The sequence below is a fragment of the Trichoderma camerunense genome (genome assembly GCF_050948025.1).
Source record: "Trichoderma camerunense strain CBS 138272 chromosome Unknown V8C40scaffold_2, whole genome shotgun sequence".
NCBI lineage: Eukaryota > Fungi > Ascomycota > Sordariomycetes > Hypocreales > Hypocreaceae > Trichoderma > Trichoderma camerunense.
The window spans coordinates 1,380,370-1,399,377 of record NW_028145368.1 but is presented as its reverse complement, the minus strand read 5'-3'; the positions used below and the strand labels follow the sequence as shown (position 1 = coordinate 1,399,377).

General features: G+C 52.4%; 9 protein-coding genes and 1 non-coding gene across 10 annotated transcripts; 7 read left to right on the top strand and 3 right to left on the bottom strand.

Annotated features, from left to right (window-relative positions):
• Positions 1 to 2,448: 2,448 nt before the first annotated feature.
• V8C40DRAFT_96816 (uncharacterized protein) lies at positions 2,449 to 3,608 on the top strand. Its single transcript, XM_083223675.1, has one exon. The coding sequence runs from the start codon at positions 2,642 to 2,644 to the stop codon at positions 3,476 to 3,478; it is 837 nt and encodes a 278-aa protein (XP_083077868.1). The 5' UTR covers positions 2,449 to 2,641; the 3' UTR covers positions 3,479 to 3,608.
• A 2,083-nt stretch (positions 3,609 to 5,691) lies between these two features.
• V8C40DRAFT_96772 (uncharacterized protein) lies at positions 5,692 to 6,249 on the top strand. The gene has a single exon (XM_083223673.1). It carries the CDS (start codon positions 5,836 to 5,838, stop codon positions 6,115 to 6,117), a length of 282 nt encoding a protein of 93 aa, XP_083077867.1. The 5' UTR covers positions 5,692 to 5,835; the 3' UTR covers positions 6,118 to 6,249.
• A 541-nt stretch (positions 6,250 to 6,790) lies between these two features.
• V8C40DRAFT_261530 (uncharacterized protein) lies at positions 6,791 to 8,584 on the top strand (the record flags this gene model as incomplete). Its single annotated transcript, XM_083219271.1, has 1 exon — positions 6,791 to 8,584. The coding sequence occupies one exon, from the start codon at positions 6,791 to 6,793 to the stop codon at positions 8,582 to 8,584; it is 1,794 nt and encodes a 597-aa protein (XP_083077866.1).
• Positions 8,585 to 8,659: 75 nt separating this feature from the next.
• On the top strand, positions 8,660 to 9,266 carry V8C40DRAFT_96811 (uncharacterized protein). The gene has a single exon (XM_083223674.1). The coding sequence runs from the start codon at positions 8,763 to 8,765 to the stop codon at positions 9,159 to 9,161; it is 399 nt and encodes a 132-aa protein (XP_083077865.1). The 5' UTR covers positions 8,660 to 8,762; the 3' UTR covers positions 9,162 to 9,266.
• An 814-nt stretch (positions 9,267 to 10,080) lies between these two features.
• Positions 10,081 to 10,161, bottom strand: V8C40DRAFT_t30. Its single transcript has one exon. It is a non-coding gene; the product is annotated as a tRNA-Ser (tRNA).
• A 443-nt stretch (positions 10,162 to 10,604) lies between these two features.
• On the top strand, positions 10,605 to 10,937 carry V8C40DRAFT_261529 (uncharacterized protein; the record flags this gene model as incomplete). The annotated part of the gene is made up of 1 exon (XM_083219270.1): positions 10,605 to 10,937. The coding sequence occupies one exon, from the start codon at positions 10,605 to 10,607 to the stop codon at positions 10,935 to 10,937; it is 333 nt and encodes a 110-aa protein (XP_083077864.1).
• Positions 10,938 to 11,042: 105 nt separating this feature from the next.
• V8C40DRAFT_232971 (uncharacterized protein) lies at positions 11,043 to 11,390 on the top strand. Its single transcript, XM_083213255.1, has one exon. The coding sequence runs from the start codon at positions 11,176 to 11,178 to the stop codon at positions 11,377 to 11,379; it is 204 nt and encodes a 67-aa protein (XP_083077863.1). The 5' UTR covers positions 11,043 to 11,175; the 3' UTR covers positions 11,380 to 11,390.
• A 185-nt stretch (positions 11,391 to 11,575) lies between these two features.
• On the top strand, positions 11,576 to 13,451 carry V8C40DRAFT_232967 (HET domain protein). The gene has a single exon (XM_083213254.1). The coding sequence runs from the start codon at positions 11,706 to 11,708 to the stop codon at positions 13,344 to 13,346; it is 1,641 nt and encodes a 546-aa protein (XP_083077862.1). The 5' UTR covers positions 11,576 to 11,705; the 3' UTR covers positions 13,347 to 13,451.
• Positions 13,273 to 15,383, bottom strand: V8C40DRAFT_232965 (RAD52 DNA repair protein RADC). Its single transcript, XM_083213253.1, has 3 exons — positions 15,229 to 15,383; positions 14,440 to 15,164; positions 13,273 to 14,389 (listed from the first exon to the last, which is right to left on the bottom strand). Exons 1-3 carry the CDS (start codon positions 15,234 to 15,236, stop codon positions 13,605 to 13,607), a joined length of 1,518 nt encoding a protein of 505 aa, XP_083077861.1. The 5' UTR covers positions 15,237 to 15,383; the 3' UTR covers positions 13,273 to 13,604.
• A 298-nt stretch (positions 15,384 to 15,681) lies between these two features.
• On the bottom strand, positions 15,682 to 17,496 carry V8C40DRAFT_232963 (Cut8 six-helix bundle-domain-containing protein). Its single transcript, XM_083213252.1, has 2 exons — positions 17,003 to 17,496; positions 15,682 to 16,888 (listed from the first exon to the last, which is right to left on the bottom strand). Exons 1-2 carry the CDS (start codon positions 17,076 to 17,078, stop codon positions 16,080 to 16,082), a joined length of 885 nt encoding a protein of 294 aa, XP_083077860.1. The 5' UTR covers positions 17,079 to 17,496; the 3' UTR covers positions 15,682 to 16,079.
• Between the last annotated feature and the right edge of the window lie 1,512 nt (positions 17,497 to 19,008).

Here is a 19,008-nt window from a genome sequence, read left to right as displayed (position 1 = left end):
TATTACCAGCCAGCGTCACAAGGTGAAGAATTGAAGAGAGGGCGCGGCAGCCTGGCACACCGGGTTATCCCAGCAAGCTTCAATCTTTGTGACCGATCCTAACTGTAGCGTGGGCTCTGGGGAGAGAAAAAGGAAAGATATGGAGCATGGGCGGACGGACTAGCGGGTAGATTCGACATCTTGGCAGCTTGTTGGAATTGACAGTTGGTGCAGAAGCTTTAAGGGATCCAAGCCCTCGGGATGAGTGGCAAATGCGAGCAGTGAAGCACTAGAGCACTAGAGAGGCCGTCGGTGTCAGCACGAGCACTTGTACAGTACCACAGGGTCCATCCAGTGCATTAGGGGCACAGTAGAGGTGAAGATATTGATGTAATCATACAGTTCGTCTTGACAGGGTCGCCATGTGTGCTCGTATGTACAGTAGAGAAGATGAGAGGAAACGTAGGCAGACAGGGTGACGGGAGAGGCACCCACTTGGCGGAGAGGCGATGAAGGGGAAAATGGAAGTGCGACCGAACCAACCTGGATGCGCTAAGTAAAGCAATCGTATGGACGTCAACTGTCTGTGGCAGTACTCGTACAGTAGCACGACGGTAGTAGTACGAGTGCGGACATGATTGAAGCGTTACTGAAGATGGGCTGAGTCTGAGTCGGCGGAGTTTGTGCGTGTCGGGTCCGTTTCTTTACGTAGCTGGACTAGAGGTTGTCAAGGTGAGATGCTGTTTTTAGTGCAGAGATTGCACCGGACATCACTAGCACCTGTACACATGGATTGACGTGCATGAGGCTCCATGTATTAGCACGCACTACTCGTACAACTGTAAACGAGCACAGCACAGGCATTCATAGCTCCCACGCAGGCTACAGTATGTACTCGTACAGACCAGACAAGGGGATGAGAGGCTGTATTGAAATTTTTTCGGTGATGCGTGGAGGCGCAAAGCAGCAGCAATGTCCATGTCCATGTACGAGTACAGTACAGCCTGCTCCATACAGCGCTCGCAGGCATTTGGAACCCGGACCCGTACATGTACTTGCTTGCTTGAACGTGCACCATGGAGACCTCATGCTCGGCGTCTTTAGGGGGCCTGGCACACCGTTGGCGGGTCCGAGGCCTTGCCCGGATGTGCACGAAGTGTCCGCGGCCGGATTCCATGTCTGGTTCCTTGTCGCTCGCTGCAGGAATTAAGGGTTCAATAACTCCAGCGTTCTGGTTGCGACTCTACGGATTACAGTATTGATGTTCAATTCCATGTTCTCTTTAGGCCTTGCAGCTTACAGACGGGAGTAATACAGTGCTTTACAGTGCTATACTGTACGAGTTTGAACAATGCTCCAAAGTGGCTGGCTGGCTTTCTCTTCAACGTTTTTGTCTCCAAAAGTTCCAGTCCACTGCCGTCAAGCTTCTCCCTTGAATCGCTCGCCAAATGTTCAATGTCTTGGTTTTGGGGCGGCGTGCGGGGCTCGTTTCCCTTGGGACGGTAATGATCTCTCCATCAATGTTAGGCCCAGTAGCTAGAAGCCCAGGTCCACTCCTTCGTCTCCAGCGCAGCCCGTTCCATCATCGACCGGCTGAAGAGTTAAAACAGACAACCCGACGCTATCGCGGGCGGCGTTACTCAACTCGTCCATCCGGAACTGCCCTATTAGCGGATCGCTGGCACCATCTCAGGCCGACGCCCAGGAGCGCAGGCTAGGCGGCTTGTGGTCTAGCCGTGGCCGCAATCCAGTTGAATCAGTTGATGTGGGCTTTTCCGCTTTTCCCAGCGCTACGGACGGCCGCCTCGGTTCATGTCATGATCCCTTAATGGACCCATTCCCACAGTCTGGACATGGACTGACTGCACCCATCTTTCGGGACCATCTCCCATGCTCCCCCTCCCTCTCTGGCCTGGCCGGGGGGTCGGGAGCCATTGAACTGGTCCCGCCACGCATCCCAGGGCTTCAGCCATCCCTGGCCTTGTCGCTACCAAGACCAGACCAGCGCCGCCGTGATGAATTGCTTTGATCCATGGCGCACCGTGTCTCGGCAAGTGGGTGCTCAACGCCCCTACAGTATGTCCTGTCGCTACCTACAGAATACAGCGCTGGGCCCTGCTGTCTTTGCTGCTGACTGTACCCTGACAAGCCTGAGCTGGTACCGAGCAGACAAAGACCTGGAGTTTTTAGCTTTTCGCCGGGCCACTATTAGCTCGGGGCTCGCACTTTCAATTTGATCAAATGTCAATGTTCCCTCCAGGCCAGCCTGCAACATACATCAAGCTTAGCCGCCCCCAATCTCTGGCCGTTTCCTACTTCTACCAAAACCCTCCCATTTGATCCCATACATACTCGTACATTGTAGTCAGTCTTCAAGTCTTGTATACTCACTGCCGCCTCCTTCACATCACCACTAGTAATACCTTACGAAGACTCTATTGCGACAAAGGGAGGCAAATCGCCCTCAGCACCACCAACACTACCACCGCATCTCTACCCTGACGACATCCTAACCGGCGGGGACAGAGGGATAATTCACCCAACAACCATCGGCAGCTATTGCGAACCAGTATTCTGGACTAAACAAGACTCACCTGCGAATGCTTTGTTATGAGGTAACTCCTCACCAAGACGACGGGACGACGACGACGACGACACCACTATGGAGCCTGAGCGTACCTCACCAAGCAGCGCCTCTAACACCAACGAGGTGATCTTACCCCAGACGCCAGCCATGTCCGGAGCTTTGCCCATTGTTGCTACCGATCCGGCTTCGGATCTTCCCTCGATGCCTAGACCTAGGGTCCGGGAGCGTCAAAAAAGCCAAAACAGCCTTCTCATGGAGCTTCTTTCTCGCCGCATGAGCCGACAAACCCTCTTACAGCAAAACCAATCCCGTACCCAACAGCCACCCCTCGTTCCACAATCACAGCCGCTTCTGGCTGATAATGCCATGGATGTTGACCATGACGAAACCCTGGGCGACGACTCTTCACTGCCCGCACTGCCCTGTACTCAGAAAAGCCGTCCATCAAGACGATACTCAGCTCTGCCTTATATTGCCCCCGTTGCACCCGAGACGAAAATTGACCCGGACGTTGCCGCTAGGGTCCTTGCCAGGATGCAGGCCAACACCCAAGCCGATTCCATTTCCCCTCCTTCGTCCACAGGTTCATCTTCCGTCCAGGCCATTGAGATCGACCCTACTGAGCTGGCAGAAGACGACATAGAGGCCGATGAGGGCTACGATGAAGGACCTGAGGAATTTCCCTGGTTGGGCGAGAAGCCATCGAGTGGGCTTACTGGAGCCCTGAGAAACCAAGGCGTTCTCAGCTTCACAACGTCTGCTGAGGCGGCCATGCGCTGTCCAAAGCTTGTACGAAATGTCCCTCGCATGCGCAAGAGGACGCACAAGAAGAAGGAGCACAGACTCCGGACATCGAGGGACACGACCCGTGAGCTGAGTCAATCGCGGGCGCCCGCAGCGGATGCATCTTGATACCGAAGCAAGGCACCCGCTCACACAAGCAGCGGCTTAGCCGTTGAAGCTCATCTGTTATTTCTCCACCTTATACTCTTGCCTCTTTCACAGACAACGACTTAGACACGACATTATGCGGCGTTTTTGGGCATCACAAATTGCATTTACATTTACTATACGGAATTCTGGCACAAGCCAGCTCTTCGCTTCTCAAACTGTTGTTTTTACTCTACATTTTAGCGGGTTACAAAAAAAAGATGTCAACGTTCGACACGTGCTATATACAACGGCGTTTTATCTCTTTTGGTTTATTTTCTTCATTTTCTTGTCTGATTCTTCTTCCAAGCATACAGAGCATTGGCGCCCTCTTTCCACCTCCAACAACAAGAGGGGGGGGACTCACGAGCGACAGACGACCAGGGTGCCGAACAAATACTCGGGACTGACTCGTCTCGTGCAGGCGGGGAGGAAGATGGCGTAACATGGGAGGATCCATCCAGGTGCATCTTGGTAAAGGGACTGGGCACGGCGTTTTTCCGGATATGCAGGCTGGGATGCTTTTTGGGACTGGGAACAATCTGTTGGATGGGACGTGGCCTGACTGGCCAGCGCGTGGCTTGAATCCCCCACGCGGGACAGGATTGATGCTTGCGTTTGGGTTACAGCGCTCAATCTCGAATACGGAGGTAGTTGAATGTATATAATAGGTATTGGCTGCGGCTGCGAAATACATCTTCGTACAAAGCACATGTGTTCACATGGTATCAACCGCTCGTATTACTTGTTCACATGTGATTCTGCTGCTTTACAATGTTACCTACCTACCTACATGATTTCCGCCTCCACTCTCTTTTCCTACCTTTCTCTGCTTTTCTCTCTCTGCCTCTCTCTTCCCCCGCTCTCTTCTGTCCGCCTCCGTCCTCATACAGTATACATGACATGTGCGTGCTCCGCCTCCGTCTCCGTCCTCGTACATGGACAGGTTATTCCTCAGTCCACGTGGTGCCAGCGTCTATTTGCCCTCTGCGTTTCCACCCAGGTGCAGCCAGGCCAGAATCGTGCTCCTCATGCTCCCCCGGCGCCTGAATCGGCCGCTCCGACGCGGTTGGATCGCAAGTGTCTCCGTCCATCTGACCGGCTGATGCGATACCGCCAGCTTGGACTCGGGACAGGTACCTGCTCCATCCTCCTAGCACTCCATAGTGTTGGCGCTTCTGGTTCTGGTACAGCCGCTGATTGGGCGCCCGTCGACACCGCTGGGCGCCTCTAAGTTCTGACAGCCTCAGCGGCACCGTTAGCACCCTGTTCTTCCGCTGTTAAGTGCAGGCGGTGAGCGCCTACGCTGTGCTGTTGATTTGCCACAACTCCTAGCCGAAGCTAACATGGAAAGGGCTCCAACTTCATTTCGGATTACGATACATCAACGTCCAACTTCAGTTGTCTTTCTTCACCTCCATTCTGTTATGACAAGCGCAGTTTGCTTCCTGTTGCACAACTCACCCGGTCACTTTTGCCCAATCAGCGGGCATCTACAATGTGCAAGCACTAAGGAAACGGTCCAACGCCCTGTGGCCGCAGCTGGGGTCCTTGTTACTTGGCCCTTTGGCGGGCGCTCAATGGGGTAGGACAACAACGGCCGTTGGATTCGAGATGGAGGCCCCTTGACGGATCGTGTAACTCCAGAGCACAGACGTGAGATGGCTGTGTCTCTCTCTTGAGAAACTACCTGCTTTTCTCCTCTACCACGTGCCGATGACGTTTCTTCGCCGCGGGTTTCTTCTTCCTCTTCTTTTCCCTTTCCTTCCCATCTCTTTCATGGTCTGTCTGCCCTACTTTGCGAGGATCGAGTGATCCTTGCGCGGCGGGCTTCCAATACCAGAGGGTGTCATATGGACCGGCAAGCTTCCGAGGGCTTTGAAAGGTGGCAAGGTGGGTTCTGAATGACTCCTCGTGCTCGTACAATACAGCCCTGGACGAGGGATCGACGTCGTGGAACGAAAGAATAATGACTTCTCTTGTCTTGAGAGACATTCCCCCTGCCTGTCTAAGGGTCCATCGCCCTTTGTGCGCAAACTCGGAAGCAGGTGCCTGGCCCCGCTCAGCCTCATGGTTGCAGGATGGGTTTCTCCCTGTAGGGCGGCTGTTGACTTGGCAATGACATTCGTTGCTGAAACATTACGCACCAGAGTCGCGGGCATGGCTCATGACGGCTCTATTTGCCGGAGCTAGAGCTTACAGCTGTGTGAAGACGAGCTGAAAAGAACAAGATTGGCTCTTGCAAAGACCATTGACAGAGCTGGCTGCAAGTGCGTCGTGCTGCAAGTGCATCGGACTGCAGAGCCAAGTCGGCACAGAGGCGCGGGCTGGAAACTTGGATGCTTTGCCTCACAGCGGCCGCTATGCAGGGTGGCCAGTGCCATCGTCTTATCAAGCGGTGCTTCGTTTCATCTTGTGTACGATTTTCATTTCTCAATATGCATGTTCGAGGTCTGGTGCACTGGCCGATCCGAGCGAGCCCGTTGCTATTACCATGTGGTCATATGTTCAGGTACATCTCATGCAAGGTACACCCCACACATCATGCATGGTGGTTTCGACCGCCAGATCGCGGTGACATATGTCTCTCTTCTTTGTCTTATTGCTTTCTTGCTCCATAGGATTTTCCAGCTTAGCATCGATCTCGCTGTGGACCATCAGCTACGAAGACTCGTACTAGCGGGATGGCACATGATGAGGCTGGGCTCGTCTTAATTGTGGCAACAGAGCTGGGGCAAGGCAATGGAATGCGTCGCCACGGCCCCGTGCATTCCTCTTCCGTATGGGGAAAACTCGGCGAGGAACGAAGAGCTATGGTTGCTGTGGTATCTTTCCGGAGAGTTGCTTGGTCTGGTGTGGTTTGCAGCGTTCGCTGTTTAATATAGATGGGCTGTTTAGTTAATGCATCTGATTGCGCTCCGTGCTTGAGAATGCGAATGCACCGACACCACCTCCTTGGCTCCAAACATCTCTCTCTCTCTTTTCCTCTCTTCTCTCTATCCAATCCTTTCTTTTCCAAAGTTTGCTTCTCTACCTTCGAGACGCAACTCCACTGATTCACTTCTCCTACTCACCCACTCACTCTTGCAGTTAAGCTTTTTTCCCATCTTGTATGATCGAATCCGGCCAAACACCAACGGCCCCATACAACGTTTGGTTTCACTCCGCCTATCTGTCCAAGCCTCCCATCATTGTGATGAACGAATCTGGATACTAGCCGCATCCGTCAACAGATTATCAAAATCAACCCGCCACTCCCGAATCCGAGACTGTTGCCACCACGATCACCATTCAATGGCTTTTTGGACGGCGCAGTTCCGGGTCGAGCCCACCGTCGATAGGGAAGCCAGCATGTATTGGCAGGGGACAGACGGGCTGCCGTCTGATGCATCGAGCGATTTGTTCGGGCAGTTTGTAGACTTTGACGGAGATAGTGTTGCCAGGACTCCCGTCGACGATGGCCGTGGCGGGAGCTCGACGATAGGGACCGTACCACCGGATTCGTTCTTCATGAATCAGGCGGCAACAGGCACTGCCTCTTCAGTCGTGTCCTCGGCAGACGAATTCGACTTCTTTTCCACCACCTCTCACCTTGGGCCGACTACGTCTGCGGCGAGCCATGGCCTGGACTCCCAGGAGCTTGCTTTCGGAGTAGCTGCCGATCCGGCTACCGGCGGAACTCGTCCGATCAACCATCTCAGTCGCAAGTCCATGTCAGAGACTGAGCTCCAGCGTCTTGAAAACATCTCCCTCTACTCCCCACAAAAGAACACTTCTTCTGTCTCGCACCCGCCGTCTCCCACGCCGCCCAACTCATCCATCAGGAGACCAAAGAAGCTGGTTGAGGCCCTGTCCTCTACCATCCGCAAGGCAACCAACCTTGGGAGAAGGAACAGAAAGCAGCAGCCGCAACAGCAACAACAACAGCAACAGCAACAGCCTCCGATAATAGAGAGGTCAGCCTCTCCTACACTAGACCATCCTCCCATGGCCATCAAGTCGAGAGCCGCACGGATGCATAGCATAGCGCAGAGCAGCGTGAGCAGCGTGTCTCACGAGAGCCCCTCGCCCACGTCCTATGACCATGGCGCCTCGGGTTTCATACACGGCTTCTGCGATGATCCTTTTGCTGAAGCGCCGAGGTCATATCAGTCTCCGAGCATGCAATACTACAACCATGGCGGCATGGATCCTACACCCATGCACTCTTCCAACCGCCGCATCAAGAGCGAGCAGCATCTGTATCAGGCAGCTTCAAACATGATAGGTTCCACTGCCACCATCGATACCGCTTCTCAAGCCTCGCAACATGGCTGGCAGCAGCAAATGATGGCGGCCTCGGGACCGGAGCCATGGGGTAGCACCGACTACGCAGCGAGTCAAGATTCCGCCTGGTGGGATCTCAACATCAACGCCAGTATGAACCAGGCGATGCATTCGCAGCACGGGGAGCTGCCGTACGAGTACGCGCCTATACCAGACACGGGGGGCGCTGGCCTCATGATTCACATGCCCCAACCACGAGGCCCGCAGCCTGCTGTTGTCAACGACATTGGGCTCACCTCGCAGACATATCTGCCACCGCCGCCGCCCATCCCAACCGACCGCTGCAGCCGGCCTCCACGAGCCCCGTCCTCTGGAGCCCGGCATCGCAACCTGTCGTCGTCGCCCATGCGCAAGACCCGCGGGCCCTCGGCTTCGCCCACGCCGGCGCATGCCCAGATGCGCAACCAGTCCCGGCACAGCTCTACAGGGTCCATCTCCTCCGTCCGCAGCGCCTCCGGCCGAGGCCCTGGGTCTGCGCCAAACACGCCGGGGGGCGTCCGCAAGCGCAGGTCGCGAGACGCCGGCGCGGGAGGCGGCGGCATCAGCCTCGGCGGCGACGGCATCGGCTTCGTCAACTTCACGCCCAACGACGGCAGCATCCTGATGACGGGCGTGGCGCCGAGCGGGAGCTCCAAGACGAAAGCCCGGAGGGAGAAGGAGGCCCAGGAGAAGAGACGGAGACTGAGCGAGGCGGCGATGAAGGCCGTGGCCGCGGCGGGAGGAGACGTGGATAAGTTGATACAAGAGGGCTTTGTGTTTTAATACATGTACCATATTCCCTCATCTTTTTCTTTTTCTTTTTTCGCTTTGCTTTCCTGGTTTCTTCATCTGTTTGCTTTATCCTTATTCCTTTATTCTTTTGTTTGATTTCGAACGTTTTGTGTTACTATGGGCTGTTCAATCGCTCTGGTTTGGTTCTTAAAGAAGGGGATCTCTTGGGATGAGATGCCAAATCATTGTACGCATCCATCTCATGAAACACACGATACCAATCCTCTCTCAAACACTCTTTTTCTACACCATCATTTCCTTTTTCTCACTTCATTTCATTCTATTTCATTTTATTACTCTCCTAATATTTTTAATTGAAGTGCTGCCTATAAAGTGTAGACAACACATTCTTTTCCTGGGGCCTCTTGTTGCTCATCACAAAATTATACCTTTCCTTTGTTTTCTTGTCTCCACACCCTCTTTTGCTCTCTCTTTTTATGTTGAAAATCCTTTGTTATTAGCGATAGCTGAAATAAACAAGGCCGGAAAAAAGCGACTTTTTTTTTCTTTGATGATGTCTCCCCCGCTCTTTCGCTTGACTCCGACCAACACCCGATTGACTGCGTGAGATTCATGTATCGGAATAGGATGCAAACGGAAGTCCCCCTGTTTCTTTGTCTTGCCTGTAAACTACTATACTAAGGTAGTAGGTAGGTAGTAGATGCCCAGCTCTTGAGATATCTGCTACTGTCTACCACTACCCAAGTACTTTCTGCTATTATCCGTACTCTGTTCTAGTGTCTGCTGCTATGGCTAGATTCCTGTGGTTTCTAGTGTATCACTTATTACCTAGCATGTGACTGATTACAGATACGGGATGCTGGTTAGGTAGCTTTCCCTTGTTTTGATATGATTCGGAAGACTCGTTCCTTGTGCTGTACAAGAATGTTATAACAATAAACGTCCAATTTAATATACACAATTGTTTTGCCAATTAGCATATGTCATATATAAGAAATAGTAGCAAAGAGAAACGGCCTATGTATTCACTAAAAAAAATTTTTTATCTTCCTGGTTTTTTTGAATTGGCAACTGTTTTCAGCACAGCTTATCTTGCGCAAGCCTTTGTCAAAGTGTGGCCAACAAGGCCCATCACATGAAGCATTGTCCCAATTTCCAGGTCCAAGTTTTACGGCCTCAGCGACAAGCCGCAGCATTATCTTCAATCAATGGGCTTCTACCGATGTTGTAATTATCTTCCCAAAGCGTGATATAAGACATTATTGCTCATCCCAAGCGATAAATGAATTACCCAAGTTCCGCGTATCTTCAAATACTTGTATAGGGTAATATACGTACACCTGGACAAAAAAAACGACGAGAATCACACAAAGAAAGAGGAGAAATTCCACCAAAGGCGCCAGGGAGATGTGAAACAGTACATCGAAGAATGTGATACAAAAGAAAGAACAACAAATATCGAACGAGAAAAAAATATTGCTCATTTCTGAAGTTCTTCAATACCAGGTTCAGCAAAAAATGAAATCCGACGGAGACAGGATTCGAACCTGCGAGGCCGAAGCCATATGATTTCTAGTCATACCCATTAACCACTCTGGCACTCCGCCTGTGATGATTCATGACACTACATGCGCTAATCTACAATATGAGTGTGGACCCCACAGAGCCACGCTGAGGAATGGGGTTTGCACCGCGTATGGCTTTGAGCATTTATCGCAAGGAGGAAGCACTTGTTCATGTCGCATATGATCCCACTAAATACGGCTGAGACAGATAGACTCATTATGTCTTCAAATTTTGATTTCTTTTAATAACGGACATGTTAGCTAGGTACTGTAGATGCCTGGGGGCCAGGCGCTTCGTGAAGGCTCCAGTGCTCTGAATCACCACAAAGACATCATCTACCGTGACCGTCAGTGCGTTATGTCTCCAAATCGCTCAACTGCACGTTCCCATGCCATCATGACCTAACCTCTGTCGTGATGGATCAAGCAATATACACCGCTTCCTGTTTTTACTGATTCCATTCAACCTGCTTTCATTGACAACGATGGAGATCTACGAGACTAGCGAGGCGTTCATTGAGAAAGATGACGACCTCGTTTTTGACCATACCAAGATCATCCTGAAAGGAGCCGACGACGAATTTTTCTATGCCAAAACAAATTCCCGCGAGCACCAAATTTCTCAGATAGACGTCAATAATCTAGACATTTCTAGAATTCCCGCGGACCATGTCTGGCCTTTTGCTGATCCCAACTTCACCCGCGCTCCCGATCCGCTACCTTCGACCTCCTATCTGAAGCGACCCTGGGAGCCTTTTGTATTACGAAGATACACACGACACTTCCGAGTACAGCCGTCAAATACTGAACGAAATTGAGGCGTGCGAGATCCTGAGAAGAAACCCACACCCCAATATTGCTCAGTATCTGGGTTGTGTTGTGAAAGAAGGCCGTGTAAGAGGACTGGCCTTCATGAGATACTCCGTAACTCTATCACAATTGCTTCGAGACGGGACAGACTGCAACAGAAGTCATTGCTTGCTTAGTATTAAAGCAGGGGTACGTCATTTGCACGACTTGGGACTTGTACACAACGATTTGAACCCATCAAATATCATGATGCATGGAGATGATGCCGTCATTATAGACTTTGACTCGTGTAAGCGAGAAGGAGAGGAATTAGGTTTGAAGGGAGGGACACTTGAATGGGCGCTGGACAATCAAGTCTATGCAAGACGAGAGAATGACATCTACAGCCTATCGAAGATAGAAGATGCCCTATTTGAGGCCGTTTCATCACCGACCCAAGCTCCAAAATAGATGTCATGCAAATTATTCGCGTTTTAATCAACTAGATACTTGTTTATTTTTGTGAGCACTATTTCGTTATTTCAACAATGTAGATTCACAGACTTGCTAGGATTCTAGCCTCTTACCTTACCATGCAAGGCTAAGCACATACACAGACCCCTGTCCAGATCCTTTCAGATCCTTTCAGATCCTCCACCGTGATCGATCTCAGTCTGCCTTGTTTAAATATAGTATACAACAAGCGATAGTATTAACATAAACATCACCTTGTACATGAAAAAAGTAAACTCTAGAGATACCAATTCCTTTCCGAACCTCCTCCATCTACCCTAACCATGCGCCTCATCAACACCGAAACCCTCACCCTCGTCGAGTTCCTCGAAACCGACGTTCCCAGATACGCCATCCTCTCACACACCTGGGAAGACCAAGAAGTCACCTTCCAAGACTTCCCCCACGACGCCATCCGCTCCCGCAAACGCGGCTTCACCAAGCTCCAGAAGCTCTGCGAGCTCGCCAGACAAGATGGCCTGCAGTATGCCTGGGCAGACACCTGCTGCATCGACAAGACTAGTAGCTCCGAGCTGACAGAGGCTATTAACTCCATGTTCCGGTTCTACCTCCACGCGGAAGTGTGCTATGCGTGGCTCATGGATCTCCCGCCGGACAATCGCGATATTCACTACCAGCTGCCCAAATGTCGGTGGTTCACACGAGGTTGGACGCTGCAGGAGCTCATCGCCCCGCGGGTCCTCAAGTTCTATGATCAGACGTGGGCGTTTCGAGGCACGAAGAGCACTCTCAGACAGCTCATTACGCAAATCACGAACATTAGCACTGCTGTCCTCAAGGATCCTGCGAGACTCAGCCAGCTCCCCGTCGCACAGAAGATGGCGTGGGCGGCAAGTCGACAGACGACGCGCATCGAAGACATGGCGTATAGCCTGCTGGGCATCTTCGACGTCAACATGCCAATGATCTACGGTGAAGGGTCACGGGCATTTTTGCGTCTACAGGAAGAAATTGCAAAAGAGAAGAACGACCCGAGCCTGTTTGCGTGGAGAACATCATCATCGCCATCACCATCGCCATCGCCATCAGAAGGGGACCAGAAGCAAACACATCACGGCATGTTCGCTTCGACGCCTGCAGACTTTGTCAACTCAGGATCCATCCATCTAATCAACGACCCCATGTTCAGCACCGAATTCCTCATCACCAACAAGGGCCTCCGCATAGACTCCGACCTCTTCCCCGTCAGCGACCGCATCTTCTTCATGGACATGAACTGCGTCGACTTCGCTCCCCACGGAACCTCCTCATCAAGCCGCCGTCACATTGGCGTCCTCATCAAGTCCCACGGCGGCGGCGTCTACAGCCGCGTCGAAGCAGACCGCTTCGCCACTCCCCCCGGCGGAAACCCCCTCCACAGCATCCGCGTCTTCCTCCCCAAGCACGTCAGCCCCAGCCGCTCGCTCTACCTCGAGACCCTCTTCAGCTACTCCTTCATCTTTCGAAGGGGCGTCAAACCGCCCACCCAGGCCTTTCTCTTCACGCCGCTCGCCTACGTCCCCGAGACGGAGTGGGATACTCGGCAGCACATGTTCCAGACTCGCGGCAGAGAGGATTTTGCTGCTTACACGCATTTCAGACCGGATCCCAGTTTCACAAACTGCAGTGACTTCATACTAGCTTTTGGAGGTGTGAAGGAGGAAGGAAAGCCGTGGATTGGCGTCGCGCTTCCTGACGACCCGAACATATCTCCTCATCTAGGAGATGCCAATAAAGTAGGCAGTGCTGTGCGGAAAAAGAGACACACGACCGTCAAAGTTCGGTATGATGAAAACTTGCGGAGAACGTATTATGTGCATGCTTCTTTAAGGACAGCAAGGGTGGGCGTGGATATTGTGCACTTCATCGATCTGAGCTGCACTACTGAGAGAGTTCCGAGAGCCAGAGGGAATTCGAGTGTGTAGCGAAACACGGTCGGAAGAACAAAGCCTTCATAGTCATTGGATAGCAAGAATAGGGGCAGGGCTGTAAGCATAAAACATCAATTGCCCCAGATTACACCCATTTCATAATGAATTGGAAATATCCGGCCAAACGTTCAACATCTGTCTAAGCCCCAAAGAACTAAATCACAGGGAGGCTGTCATTTATCACCGACCCAAAACTCCAAAACTCCATGCTCATTTCATGCCCAAATGCCACTTTTGCTCTTGTCATTAGAGTCATGCCACTTTCTGCCTCTTTGCGTCCAGCCCATCCTCGCCGTTACCGTTGCCTGCATTTGTTGGAATGTCAGCCAATGGCGACCTCGTCCCATTAGCCGCATTGGCTTCGCTCGGTAGCGTTCGTTTCATTGTTGGAGGCTTGTATTGACCTCTGTTTGCAAGAGGGCTGCCCAGACCACCACCCGGAGCTCCTATTCTGCGAGCTTGGTCTAGAGATGGGTTCATTGGATTACCCCTGGCTTGAGAGCTGCCGATTGACTGCCGTAGTGATGTGAAGCCTCCGGTGTTGCCATTTTGCGTAGACGGTGCTTGGCTGTTAGCCGGAGGGACATGCTGGCCGTTCCTCGCAACAGGCTTGGATGACGTGTGATCGATTCCAGGAGTCTTTCGTATCGAAGGGCTTTCGGCCTTGGGATTGAAGAGCTGCTTCTGCTGGCTTTGATTGCCAGCCTGGTTTGTATCAGGCATGGTAGATCTCGCCGAGAAGAATGCCACGGGCTCTCCCGGAGGAGGGGCCTGAGGAGGAGGAGGAGCCATTGTTTGGTTGAGAGGCTCCTTGCCTTGCGGGGCATTCTGTGGTCGAGGTGGTTGTCCTTGTCGAGGAGTATACGGCTGTGGCTGCGGCGGCCGATTCAAGTTATTTCCCGGCATAGGCTTTGCTGGTTGACCCGGTCTTGATTCGTTAGTGGTAGGCTTGTCGTTGGGTGGGTTGGCCGCGCTGGGAAGCATGATTTCATCGGGATGACCATCTCCAGGAACGCAGAAATCAGCTTCGTCAAGTTCTATAGATATTCAGCCTCAATCTCTTCAAAGCCATCTGAGGACAGCATACCCCCCAAGAAGTCATCAAATGAGTCCATTGGTTCTATCTTGAACCCTCCCGCTGCGGACGTGGGAGCAGCAGTCGTCGCAGTGACAGCAGCATTGTTTGCAGTACTGTTGCCAGCATTGCTCACGTTGCTTGCCATGGTCACCTCCTTCTTCGCAAAATCTGAGTGTCGGTGGAGATTATCCGGATCAAACTTCTTGTTGGTCTGGGCCTTAATCTTGGTAACTTGCTTGACGTAGTCTTGGTCGTAAATGCAGTTACCCAGAATGTTGCCAAAGTTCCTCAGCGTTCGTTTCAGAGCGTCCGTGGTCCCCTCCTTTTTCGCCTTTTCAAAGGCCATCGCCTTCCCTTTAGCGTTCTCTATTGAGCCGTAGCCGACATCCTCGTGGTAGGTCCCATCTCGAAGAGTGACCCGAACAATGACCGACAGCCCGATGCTGACGCGCTGCGACGTTGGATTCTCGTCGGCAAAATCGACTTGGATGTTTTGGATCGAGGACGACCACCCGTTGAAGCCGAAAACCTCGTTGGCGAGGCCGATGACCTTTTCGGCCGTGAGATAGTGCACCCGTGAACCGCCGGGACCGGCGCGCGAAGAGATGTACTCGGGCCCGAGCTGCTTGTCAAGCCTCGAGGCGATTGTGGCGATTTCCTTGGCCGACCATCCAGCTATGCGCGGCTTGGCCTCCTCGAAGGGGTTGGGCCACTCCTGGTGTTGATCGCCCGGGCTGGAAGCTATTGTTAATCACAACTGAGTCGCACCTTGTTAGTTTGGCTGAGGGGAGGGCGTACGCAGGCATTGATGGCAACTGAAATCACCCTTTCATCTATAGCAGAGAAGGCAATAGTACACAAAGTTGAAATGGGCAGTAGTCGAAAATGTGTAAGCAAAGGCGTTGGTTGGATGCCTTGAATGTTATGCTAGGCTTCCATTCACGATGAGTCGCGTTCATGACATACTAACAGGCGCGTCTGTTTAATTGACAAACAGGTGAGCACGTGACATGTCTGGCCCGGAGGTGCTAGCACTGCTAGGTACGTACCCCGGGATTTCGCAACCTCCAGCTTGTCTCAGCTCAACGCCCTGCTCATCTTGTCCGGCTGACCTTCCACTAGCACGCATTCGTCAAGTATTACCGGAGGAATTGCTGATGAAGACACGCATTGCGTCGTCAGCTTCGCGGCACATACAGTTTACACATTTGACAAGATTCTTCCAGATAGCCAAGAAGCAGCGCCAAGTCATCCGGTTCTATTCAGCGGAGTCTTTCAAGAGTCGTAAGCTCTGCTACAAAGGTAGTGATTCTACATGCTGAGAGACACAAAGTTTGATCCACGCCTGTTTTTCAGTATTAGAGGTACCAGTCTATGGATTGTGTAAGTTATTTACAAATGATAATGTCCCCGTACCAGTACAAATACCGCAAAATATGCCACACGTAGAGTCCCTGCTGCCCACTTGAGTGATAGGGAAAGGATATCAAAAATGACAAAGGAAAGAACGCCAGCCAGCCAACCAACCAACCAGTTGTGTGCGTAAGGAAAAGAAAAAGAGTGCCGAAGTCTATAATAGCCCGTTGATGCAAAAGATGATGTCGTGAAAAAATGGAATGAGTATGTGTCATAAGGTGCTCTGGCAGCCTTTACCAGGGTCCGACTCTGACAGGCGCTCCGTATGCACCCGACACAATCTGGTTGAGAATGGAGTTTTGCTCTGCATTCTCATTTGAGATCCAACCAACGCTATTTGACATGGCAGTGATGGCGGTGCCTAGTCGTCCACCGGATTGCTCGTTATGTCGGGCGAGTTTCTGATCCCATCCATCCGTGTGTAGGTTGAAACCACCACCCCGCTTCGCAGCTTCGTTGATAACCAAGGCCCATGCTTTAGAGAGGTCTTCGTATGCGTTTTCTTTGTGATGGCGATAAGCTTGCGGCTGCCAGTTGGGCAGATTGTGAATGAATCTTGTCGCGCCGTCTAGGAACTCGAGAGATTTGGTAGGCTGCGTTTCGATCGGTGGAAGAAATTGAGGGGTGAAATCGGAGAGGGCATCGATCAAAGCGACCAGAGGGGCCTTGACTCGGTCGTAGGTGTATTCCGCGCTACTATTGCCATATGGGGCGGCAGCGTTTAATCTATCTTGATAGGACTGCAGGACATCCATGGCTGCGCCAACCGTGGGCCGGGGCGCTTGCGAAACCACCTCTTGTCCAATATCCGGATGACGCTCGCAGATGCGTTCCAACACTGTCCGTAGCTGGTTTGTGTCGAGGGTTTCCAAAAGCCGAGGCAAAGGGAGTGGCCTTCCGATTAAATCATTTGATCTGAATTTTTTCGACGGGCGGATAAGAGGGCGAGAGGACACAGCGGGTGAGCTCATGGGCGACATGTTTTCGTCTCCATCTTCGTCTGCCTTTCGTTTCCGGGTGCTCATGTTTTGAAGTGATGGGACTGCAGAGGAATGTGAGCTCCGGAACATGGTAGGGGGAGATGGAGATGGATGCGTGTGCGATGCGCCAACAACCCAAGGCATGGATGAAGGAAGCGACTCTGGCGATGACTTACGGTTTCGCTGGGATAGATGTGGATTTTCGTGCTGGTGAGGAAAAACTGGAAACTGCGGCGATAGCAATACATTCATTGTGGCAAAGCGACGCAGTTGAAGCGAAGCGAAGCTGTGTGAATTTTCAGACTGTCGGCGTCCCGGTTGCGATGGCGGCTAGGATGCTGATGGCGCTGATTGTATCGAGTGTGCTTGATGCTAGTCGTATTGTATTGTGTTGAACGAAGTATTCGTCAGATGAAATGTCGAGTCGAGCGCCGTCCTCGTCACCATCCGGATGAGAGGGGCGAAGCAACGGAAGGCAAAGAGGAGAAAGAGCCGCGAAAAACAGGCCCGGCTGCAGCGCAATAAAGTACCAGAACCAGTGCCAGAGAGCGGTCAACGGGGCTCTGCATGGGTGCCCGGCCAGTGCAAGGGCAGAGGTTGTGAGTTGTTGTGGACAAAAGCGAGCGAGTGGGTAATAGTTAAAGGATTAGATGCGGAGACTGTTGCGTCGCCAGGGATGGCCATGGCAGGACGAAAGCAAAAAAGATGGCCGACAAAAAAGCTCAACTTTCGGCCAGCCGCTGAACCCGTCGCACGTGATGGATGGCTGGCCCGTCAAACTACAGCACAACAGCGTTCGTCCGGCTCCATCTGCCAGCGGAGGCCACCGGCTCAACTGCCACAGGCCTGGCCCGTTTCGCTGGACCGCAGCGCCGTCGCCCGCTATACAACGTGGCTGGAGGCACAGGTGCGTCAGAGGGCAGAGAGCATAGCGCACTACCAGCGCTACAGAGCACTACGTGTAAGCCCCCGGGGCAATCCCCCACAGCTGGTTGGCCTGTTGGGCTGCAACGCTAGCCAGCGCTGCAAGCTGCATGTGCATGTACATGTACCGGGATGGAGTCTGTCCTTGGGCGGCAAAACGAAAAACTGAGCACGACACAGCGCAGAGCAAGCACAGAGTTCTAGGTCATTCGGTTCAGCTGATCTGGCAACGGCTTGTTTGCCTGGCCGGATCTGCTCTCTCTTATTTTCCCTTTCCTCTTCCATGTTTTTTTTTCTCCGGCGCTATCCTGCCTCGTCCCTGCAGCGTGCCTTAGCTGTGCAAGGGAAATGTTTCATTCGCCTGTCCCACTCGAGGCAAGGAGGGCTGCGGGTCCAGATCTGCTTGTTTGCCCTCGGAAGACCGCATCGTGAGCCTTGCCTCTAGACTCTAGACGGGTGAGACGACCAGCATCTGACGGCAAACGGCCGGATTACTACTGTGCGGTTCCATCCCATCATGATCCGGAACGCCTAGCACAGAACTTGCATATCCGAGTACCTACCGTGTCAAGGGATCAAGGGCAAGACTGGAGTCATTTCGCTCGGCCGACCTGCAGAGCTAGGCTCGGCCTACCACTCGACTATTTCTCTCCTTGCGGCAGGCCGTTTCATTCATTTTATATAAAACATGCTTTTGTTGCAAAAAGGGCCCTCGTACAAAAACGCTTGGCCATGCACATTGCCATCGCAACAAACTATTGCTGGCTAGCAGTGGGCCTCAGCGCGCACGCTCCAGTTCCGAGATGAATTCTCGCCATTCCATCAAGGCAGAATTGGTGCCATGTGGAGCTTATGCCTAGAGTGGCTCGTCGTACTCGTAGATACCTGCACTTGCACGGGTCAGTTGGCATGCATTCAAGGACAAACACATGAATGAGACTGCACAATAGGACCGACCACGACAGCAGCGCTCCATCCGTGGCCCAGCGTCGCAGTCGCCAGTCCAGAGCACACGACTCAGCCTGCATTAGGAAGCTCCTGAGAATCACTAGCCGTCACATTTCTTTGGCCGTCCATCTCCCACACTCTCGTCGTTAGCTGCGTCCAATGTCATCTCCATTTCAAACTTTTTTCCTGCCGTCGTAACGCTAATGCCGGGCAAAGTCGTGGCTCCGCGCCACTTCGTCATGTCAGCCATTCAGAGGCCCTGCTGTCGCTGGCGTAACACGGCGCAAGCGTGACGGGAGTCATTCCTATT